Source organism: Trachurus trachurus (genome assembly GCF_905171665.1).
Source record: "Trachurus trachurus genome assembly, chromosome: 6".
NCBI lineage: Eukaryota > Metazoa > Chordata > Actinopteri > Carangiformes > Carangidae > Trachurus > Trachurus trachurus.
Genome location: NC_139897.1, coordinates 32,088,738 through 32,098,916, shown reverse-complemented (window position 1 = coordinate 32,098,916; position 10,179 = coordinate 32,088,738). Strand labels below are relative to the sequence as shown.

General features: G+C 39.6%; 1 protein-coding gene across 1 annotated transcript; it reads left to right on the top strand.

The window, feature by feature from the left end:
• Window positions 1-3,276: 3,276 nt before the first annotated feature.
• Window positions 3,277-8,661, top strand: faap24 (FA core complex associated protein 24; the record flags this gene model as incomplete). Its single annotated transcript, XM_083974418.1, has 4 exons — window positions 3,277-3,379; window positions 4,641-4,783; window positions 5,962-6,117; window positions 8,401-8,661. The coding sequence occupies 4 exons, from the start codon at window positions 3,277-3,279 to the stop codon at window positions 8,659-8,661; spliced, it is 663 nt and encodes a 220-aa protein (XP_083830544.1).
• Window positions 8,662-10,179: the final 1,518 nt, after the last annotated feature.

The window sequence follows — 10,179 nt, the reverse complement described above, 5'->3', positions numbered from 1 at the left end:
TCATTGAGTGGTCGAAGCTAGTTCCTGTTACATTAAAGAGTTGAATCTGGTTCTCAAACCTCCACTAACAGAGCAGTTTTAGTTCAAGTTAAAGGGATAGTTTAACATTTTTGCAAATTCGCCCATTGCCATAATCCCTATAGGAGATTAATGTTGGTCTCACTGTGGCAGTGGCATTAGTTTGTTTGAATGAAAAGTGAGCAGGGCTGCCTCTGCTACGTACTGAAATCACCACATTTACGTAAATAAATAAATGTTTTACAATGAACAGATCAGTCTAATACATTTTATTTTGTTAAGTCGACATGGTTACTGTACATGGCAAAGATTATTACCACTTTATGACTTAAAATGACTCGGTATTTCTATGGGAGTGTCGCCACTCTGTTATATCAATCGCTCTGGTCGAGGCGGTGTGTTTCACTGCTTCCTTTCTCCCGACTTAAAGGGATATTCCAATGTAAATTTAACCCATGGTCCAACGCACCGTAACACCGAGTTAGACCCCCCCCCCCCGAGAGAGAGATGAAGTATGCTAACCGCTAGCTTCTCCAGTTTAGCAATGACCGCACTATAACAAACAGCGCAGTCTATTTATCCACTATCCACCGATCAAAAAGCCACTTACAGCCACAAATAATAATGCTCATAACAGCACCAAACGTCATCAACAGTACAAACAGGGTCCCATCCCATAATACGAGGCATCAAACATCTGTTAGCTTAGCCTGGTTTCTATTGAAAAGAGACGAAAACAACTCACCAACTCTGCTCCAGTTATACGCCAAGTCGGGAGAAAAGCAGAAAAAGCGTGCCGCGCTGCGCCAGTGGAAAAGCGCCATAAGATGGATGGATAGATGGATAAATAGATAGATACAGTGTCATGCAAAAGTTTGGTCACCACTGGTTTAAAATGTCTAATGTGAACAGTTAAGCAAGTGGAAGATTAAATGTCTCCAAAATGCATAAATAGGTTTATTTTAAGCAATATCAGTGTATTTTTTTTGTTTTCTACGAGGTACTAACTGTGCTGCGGGTCCTTTTTCCTTTTCTCACATTTTGAAAATGTAAAAGATGAAAATAAAAAAATGTGTCATCTGTAACTTTATACCTATTGGAGATCATTTCATCTTCCACTTGCTGAAGGTGTGCCCAATTAAAATAAAATACGTAGCACAGTATAGTTTTATTTGTTCATACTTGCCTTGTTCATCAACAGCTGTATTTTATTTTATTTTTATTTTATACATGTTTACGTTATAAATACATGGTTGTTCCTCTGGTTGACGAACCAACCTCAGTAGCTGTTGAAAGGTGAAACATTTTTTCTGCCTAATTCTCAAATAAAATTTTGTTTTAAAAATCCCTGTTGTGTTTTTTCTTAATACTTGGGTTTCTTGATGCTGATTAATTTATGTTTCACTTTAACACTGGTAATGTGAGCAAACAAAGAGCATACAGTCAATAGTCATGTGTTCAAGTTAAATTCAACAGTTAATGGTATAGTTTTTACAACAAAGAGCTTTAAAATCCCAAATGTTTGTGGGGAAAAAGTAAAAGTTGTCAAGGTTGCCGCAGGAACCAGGGTTCGCTTTTCTATGGCGAAACGGTAAAAGTGGGAAAAGCTGGTGGTGACTCGAAACAAAAATCATCTGTAGATTATATATTAGTTATCAATTAAACTGTCTTATAGTAGGGAGGTTAAGCCCCAAAAAATCAGCCTTTGACTTCAAGTCATGATGCAAAGCTCCCTTCGGCATGGAAGTACCTTAGGGTCATACAAATAAATCTATCCAGAGACACAAGTGAGATCACACTTTGTATCCGAAATAATTTTTTTTAGAAATTTGCCGCCGACCACATTGAAAGACCCATATCTTTACTTCTGTTGTGGCTATAATAACTCATTTGGTGTCAAAGTGTACATTTTGGAGGTCACTGAATCCAATAAAATAGGTTTCAAGACAAAAAAACAAACAAAGATGTTCTCCTTACCACGACTACTTTAGCTAAAATAAAAATGCATGTCATATACACATTCCATTTAGAATCCATATAAACTCAGGCAGATCCCCTAATATATTGCCTTCAGCTCATGGATGTGATCTACAGCTTCTGAGCTTCTTTTAAATGTATTTTTCTGTTTTTGATTTGAACATTTTAATGTTTTTAATCATTCTTTATTGTTTTTTACTGTCTTATTTCTTTCTTTTCCTTTTTTAACCCTCTATGGTACGCATTATGATGCCAGTGGGGGAAAAAATGTTTGGAGTGTTTTTATGTCTCAAAAAAGACTAAATAAACATAATCTAAAGAAACATTTTTAAATTATTTATTTTTGGAAGTTTTTGGGATTTGTTGCCTGTATAGTAGGCAACATTACGGTTCATATACTGTATTAGAAACACCAGTCTCTGTAGACTTTCACCTTCACTGGCCTCATCCTCATCCCAATTCTCACTCTCATCTTCCTCATCATCATCATAATAGCCTGATGTTTACTTTACTGCATCCAAAACAAAATTATAATGAATTATATGTTTTGGAACATATATATATTTACACCTAAACACACACTACCATAGTCTCATAATGCAATATTGATTCCATAATGGTCCACTGTTGCCTCAATATTGCAATTTTCTATAATGGTACGTTGTTGCTTTCGGGCAACAGGTGCATTTTAACAAGTTTCCATTATTTAATAAGCAAATAAATTGCACAGAACTATTAAAAATTAAACTTTACTAATCTATTAGTGTAAATATACTTTTTTCCAGATGAAAAAGGGCCACGAAGTTACTGTATGTTTTCAGACCGTTTTAGTGGAGCAAAATGTTTCCTTTGAAAAAGTCTGCAAAAAAGGGTTTCAGTATGGCTTCTTCTCTAAGGTAAGTATTAAGTAAGTATTACAGCATTAAATGGGATGAATTGTGGAGATGTGAGAGGCCAAAAAGTGGTATGTTGCCTGAGGGCAACATGGTACCATAGAGGGTTAAACTAAATTTTTATGTATTTCTATTAATTTGCCTTGAACGTTAAAGGCTGCAGTTCCCCTCCTGTCCTCTGGGGGGAAACATGGCGGCGCGCTCTCTGCAACTGGATCAACTGAAGAGACGAAGAGGAAGACGTGAACGTTTGGAGGCAAAAACCAAAACAAACAGAAACAGAAGCGACGGGTCAGTTTCTGTCATTAAAATAAAAACACGTGGGAACAAAACAGACAACACAGTTTGTTAAAGGTTTATTATAAACTCTAATGACTTGTAGCAGCAGATGGAGACTAAAGCCCCGCTGCTGGTGAACGCTGCTCCTCCGTACGGACACGTTATCGTCGGGGAGAAATGGAGAAACTCTTCTTTAATACAAAGTCTGAAAGGTAATTAACTCATTTACTTCACCTCAGTTTCACTTTTAAATCACTATATTTAATACAAATCCTGCATGATATAGGCCTATATATTGTTTTTTCCCCTACCAAACCTACAGTAGCCGCCTACCCGGAAATGTAATTGACAAAAATCTCTATTTAATGTTGTTTCGCTGCAAATGAGTCTTAATAAACTTTATAAAGTGAAACTCTAAATGTTTTCTTGTTTGAACAGGTCCAGTGTTTAATTCGGCTCAGAAACCTTCAACTAAAAACGTCTCAATAATGTAATAAAAGTACAATTACACAACCACCACCACCTGTTGCTTTGATTAATAGCTAACAACTGTAGGGGCAATATGAGACTTTGCATTTACATAAGCATAGGTATTAATGCACAAATGAACACTGTGTACTAATAATGAATTATATAATAATTATATGTATATTTCCTTATTAAAACTGTGTTCAGAGTTCTGTGTTAAAAGTTTTCTGCCACTTAAATGTGAATATTCTTTAATGAGTAGCCTAATAAGTAGGTAAATTGAAGGTATTAATGCACAAATGAACACTGTGCACTAAAGCACAGAATAAACATGTGTTTAATAATGAATTATAGAATAATTATATGTATATTCCCTTATTAAAACTGTGTTAAGAAGAGTTTTGAATCAGTTTCTGAGTAAGAAACCAGAAGTTTTCTGCCACTTAAATGTGAATATTTGCTGCTTTCCTTCATCCTTTTTTAACGTTAACTTCAATTTCTTTAACAAGCAATGAAGTCTGAGACGTTAGTAACAATTATATGCATCAATCTGGGAAATAAATTATGTTTATATTGATAAATAAGTGTATTCACATGGTAAAACACATTTTCCCCCTATTTATTCTATTTCTAGTATTTTATCTCATAACATATTGGTGTAGGCTATAGTGTATATTTCTTTCTTACTTTTCTTACCTCTGTTTTATTCTACTCTACCATTACATTCTATTATATTAATTATATTGTATTGTATTATAATACTGAATTATATTCTATTATATTACAGTACATCATATTATATTATATTATATGAATGGATGAATGAAGTATCTCTAAGTCTAAGAGAGATGAAGTGGAGGTGATGTGCTGCTGACTCCTGTTTCAACTATTTTTATTGATTTTTAACAGTGAATTAACAAACAGACACACAAACAATAATAATAATAATAATAAAAATATATACTATATATATGAAAAATAAATGTGCTGCCCCCTGTGCTGCAGGTGGAGGAGTGAAGATCCAGTTTGAGAGCGAGCTCGGCGTCGCAGATTTCCACCTGGCCAGTAAAACCTGCATCCTGTACGTGTCCGAGTGCGACGTCATCGCAGCAAACAGCTACAGGAGGAAACTGGTCCGCTACAGGAACGTGAGTTTAACAGGTTTTTACTAAAACGTAGGGAAGTCCTGCTCTTAGGTGTACGGTACTTATTTTACCTGTTTTTTTTTACTTTATGGACTTTTCGAGGGCCTTTAACACCCTGCAGCACTAGGCTAGTAGCACTTCCTTGTGTTTTTATGTATTATTTTATTGCTTTGATATAAAGCAGGGGTTCTCAACTAGTCTCACTCTGGGCTCCACATCTTCTCATGGTCATTAAGTCACAACCCACTTTTATAGAATTCAAACCAAGATTTTTTTTTAAAGCCTTTAAAATCTCATTTTGCTCTTTATTGAGCAAAGTGCATTTCAGAGCACATGAATGAAACTGAGGAGTTACCATGACAACTGCATGTACGGAAGTGAATAAAAAAATATCAAACTGCACAAAATGGAGACCAACAAAACGATATATTTGACTTCTAATGCATCTCTGCATTCAGAGCATATTCACAAAAGTGAATAAATATCAAATTGCTGTAACAATTGCTGTAACATGTTATGTCAAATGTCATAAGTAAAAGAATGTTATATCAAAATGTAAAAAAACAAAAGAAAAAGATTATGATATGATCTGATTATGAAAAAGATTTTATTCTGTGGGTAATGGGGGCGGGACTAGATAAGCTTTTCTTCTCCCGCTTTCCCTTTCGGCCATGTGTATTGTATTATTTGAACTAAGATGAAGTGTGATGATGATTATTTAAATTGACATGCCCGAAATAAACAAATTGATTGATTGATTGATTGATTGAAATTGCACAAAATAAAGACCCACAAAACAAAACAAGATTCACTGCATTCAGGCCACATTAATAAGAAACTGATATCTTTGCATTCAGAGCAAATAATAAGAAAGTGAGGAGGAGCATTACAACTGCATGTGTTCACGTGTCTCGTGTGCCTTTCAAAATAAGTTATTTTTCAAAATAAAAACATGTCCAACATCAGATGTGCATTAAATATTATTTACTTTTTGACCAGCTGTCCGCGACCCATCCAGAACGGGTCCACGACCCACTTTTGGGTCCCGACCCACCAGTTGAGAACCACTGATGTAAAGCACTTTGGGCACCGTGACCGTCCGGCTACTGTAAAGGGCTATACAAATGAAATGTGATTGATTGATTTGATTGGTTTCTCTCTGCATCGTATCGTGTGTCCAGGCCGGCAGCAGCTTCCAGAAGCTGGTGCTGGTGGAGAACACGCGGCTCAGCGAGCAGTACTTCCCCGCCGTGCAGAAGTTCGTGGTGTTCGACCTCGGCCTGACGCTGCTGCCGGTCGGCGGCCAGACGGAGGCGTCGCAGCTCATCGCTCAGATGGTGAGTGACGGAGTGACGAGGATTAAAACCGGAGACACACGACTCGATTTTCACAGTTGTTGCCGATTTAGAAAATATTTGGAATAAACACTTAAGACCGGGTTCACACTACACGATACCTTGGTTTTTCCTGCTGGTCTCCATGTCAGATTATATGATCACAGTGGCATAAACTCTTGCTGTGTTTTTGGTCACAACAAACTGTCAATCATGGCTCCTGCAGCTCTGTGTGTGATGCTAGCGGTCGAAAAGGAAGAAGCCCGATGCTGGAAATTTGTCGACAAAATCATGTGAAAATCTGCCTGAAATCGTGTAGTCTGTTCCTGCCTTTACTGACTGGCTTCAGCAGATATTTATGACGACTGGGGATCACACACTTAAAGGGATAGAGTTCACTACTGAATCGTCCAAAACACACACTATGGCTACGTTCAGACCGCAGGTCTTAATGCTCAAATCCGATTTTTTGTTTGGCTGTTCACATCACGTCTTTAAATGTGGCCTGTCTATGGATTGCTGTGTGAACAGCTCAAGCTCCTGAAGTGACCCGCATGCGCAGTTGATCATTGATGACATCACGCCACAACGGTGTTTAAGGAAGCAACCATGGCAACGGCAACCGGTATTGTAGGACTTTATGGCTTAATCGGGCTTAATGCTAAAAAAAAACTAAAAATCACGTCGGATTCGAACCCGCCACCCGTCCCGCACTCCATCAGCCTCCCTATACCCACAGCATTACGCTTAAAAAAAAAAAAAAAGAGTCTGAATTTAAACTCACCGACTTTTGATGTGATATGCAGTCTGTCTGCCTGGCTCATCTGACAGCTCAGTGTGACGCTACGGCCAACAGCCTTTATTTCTTAATCCCTCCGTTTATTTTCATTAGCAACCAAGCACATCGTTCATTAGTTCATCTTCCTCTTCCTCACCTACTGTCCTCGCTGCACTGTCGGACCTGCATGCCCCCCCACCGCTCCGTGTCCGAGCCCGTTCGGGACCGGAGACGGAGCAGAGACCCAGGTCCGATAGTGCAACTTGTCCCTCTCTGAAGCAGAGGATGAGGCCAGCTTCACTCCAGTCAGTCTTCACATGCAGACAGTCCACAAAGTTGAAAGAGTTTCTGATCATATCGTTGTTTTTTCCAGGCGACAGAGTTTTTTTTTTTTTTGACCTCCTTGTATTTAGGGCCGGCCTTTATTTGTTTGTGTAAACAAATGAATGCCGGCTATTATTTGAGGTAATCCCGTATCAAATCGGTCATTGATAAGTGTGCGTCTCATCCCCTGACTCTCCCAACAAGCGTCTGTGGCACATTTTTTTGTTTGTCAATCAACTTTATTTGTCATTCATTTACAAAACAGTGCAGCGCGGGTCAGAATGACGTCAAAGTCGCATTAAATGCGACCTGGCTGTTCAGATTGCGGTCGCATTCAAAAAAATCTGATACGTATCCGATTCAGTACCACATTTAGAAGTGGCTTGAATCTGATTTGAAAAAGTCAGATTCAATGCGACTTGAGCTGTTCACACGGTCAAAAGCAAATCAGATATGGGTCACATATGAGCGAAAAAATCAGATTCAGGTCACTTGCAACTGCGGTGTGAACGTAGCCTATGAAACATCCAGATACCTCCATACTGCTCGTCTGTACTGACCCAAGTGTCCTGAAGCCGCCACATGAAAAAGTTGTTCTGAAAACATCTCGCGAGATTTGCGCCGGCGTCAGTGCAAATCGCGTGCAAATCTCACGATATTTGGATGAACCAGGAAGAGGAGCTTCCGCTACAAACAAGCTTGAAATATAGACTTATTTAATTTTTTTCGGAAAAATTTCTCATTTCGGGGCTTCAATACAAGACGGACATTATATACGAGCAGCATGGAGGTATTTGGATGTTTTTTGGTGTGTCTTTTTGTTACGAAGACAGTTGGTATCCATTTGCAACCGTTATATGGACATGCACTGCTACGCCGAGACCCCCTGTAACTCAGAGAAGCCACGGAGGACTCTGAAACTTCTCCCAGCCCTTAGTCCACATGAGGGGGAGGAGATAATGAGGGAAATTTCAATTTTGGGTGAACTATCCCTTTAATGTGATCCCTTTAATGTTTTTTTTAGCCTTGTTGATGTTCTTCTGTGTTTACATCATACAGCCAATGGTTCACAACGACCAACGAACATCTCGCAGCAAATCTCACGCATGCGCACAAACATCAACACAACAGGTTCAGTAGGAGGAGGAGTTCTGATCCAGACTTGCTCTGTTTTGTCCGCCCAGGTGCACGGCGACAGCAGAGAGAACCCGTTCCGGCGGTCCAGCTCATCGCGGCTGCTGGACCCGGTGGTTCTGTCCCTGGTGCAGCAGGTTCCCGGGGTCGGCCGGGTCAAAGCTCTGTCGCTGCTGCAGCGTTTCTCCAGCGTCCAGCAGCTCTGCAGCGCCACGCCGGCCCAGCTGGAGGCCGCCGTGGGCCGCGCCGCCGCTCAGCAGATACACGCCTTCTTCCACAGACCCACCGACGCCAACGCCGCCGGGACGTGAAGAGAAGCCAAGACAGTTGAACTGAAAAAAAAACACAAAAAAGCAATACAATGCACTTTGACCGAAAAGGTGTAGGCTGAAGCATCTTATTTTGACTACCCTTCTTAAAGGGATAGTTCAACATTTTGGCAAATTAATCCCTATAGTCATAGCAGTAGGTTCGTTACCTTTAATTGTCGGTGCAAGCTACTTTTAGAACGGTGGAGCAGAGCCGTGAGCTGCTCAGAGCTACGCTACGGAGGCTCATGGGATTTCTTTGGTTTCCCTCATCAAACTCATCAAATACACAATCCAACAACTCCAGAACGCTCTGGTGGACAAGTTGTGAGCTGCACATTCACCACGCTATGAGATAATAACACAACGTTACCAGACAGAGTTGTTTTAGAGGGAAATACAGAGACTGCTTGATGAAAAACTGTCCCTGAAGGCAACACGTTTTGCATGAATTTCCCTCTGAAACAACTCAACTGATAACGTTGTGTTATTATCTCATAGCGTGGTGAATGTGCAGGTCACAACTTGTCCACCAGAGCGTTGTGGAGTTGTTGGATTGTGTATTTGATGAGTTTGATGAGGGAAACCAAGAAATCCCATAATGAGCCTCCGTAGCGTAGTTCTGAGCAGCTCACGGCTCTGCTCCGCCGTTCTAAAAACAGCTTGCACCGACAATTAAAGGTAACGAACCTACTGCTATGACTATAGGGATTATGGCAATGGGCCAATTTGCCAAAACGTTGAACTCTGCAGCGTTGGCTTCGTTAATTTGGAGATTTTTTTTCCCCATATCCAGGATAAAAACATAAATATCAACGTTCATCATCTTCACATGTTTAACGAGGCTGAAACAGGTTCGATTCCCGGAGGTTTAGACTTGTTTCTTCATGATGGGAGTGGACCGTGAACGCACCGTGGGGCTGTTTGTGTTCGTCTGCAGGTCTTTGAACAGGGCTTTATGGCAGATAAGATAAAGTTTAATTTTATATTTAATAGAAATATATATATACTGTATGCTGTAGTTTCCAGTCTACAGACTTATTATTTTGAACTTTGCTGTTAACAGTGGTAATAAATAAAGACAAATGAACATAACGGTGATTCTAGTGTCATAACATGAGCTGCTGTCACAACAAATTATCTAATGTTACGATGACTTTACCTTGAACGAGGTGTAAAATATTAGCTGCTAATTTTGAAATCTATACAGGTGCATTTCAATAAATAAGAATAACATGGAAAAGTTTATTATTTTATGTCAGTAATTTAATTCAAAAAGTGAAACTAATACATTATACAGGGATGCAAACAGCGCGCCGAAAAGCGAAACTCGCTTTTTTCATGACCAATTAGGTGACTTGTGTGAATCATTCAGATCCGAAGAGTTTTTGTTTTGAGGGGGGGGTCTCAGCGTCTCAGCTGGGGTCAGTAAAATGTTTTTCTAACAGGCTGACAGTGACAATCACGTGAAACTGAGGCGAACTCATTCATGGTTTCTGATCATACTGATAACTGCCGACC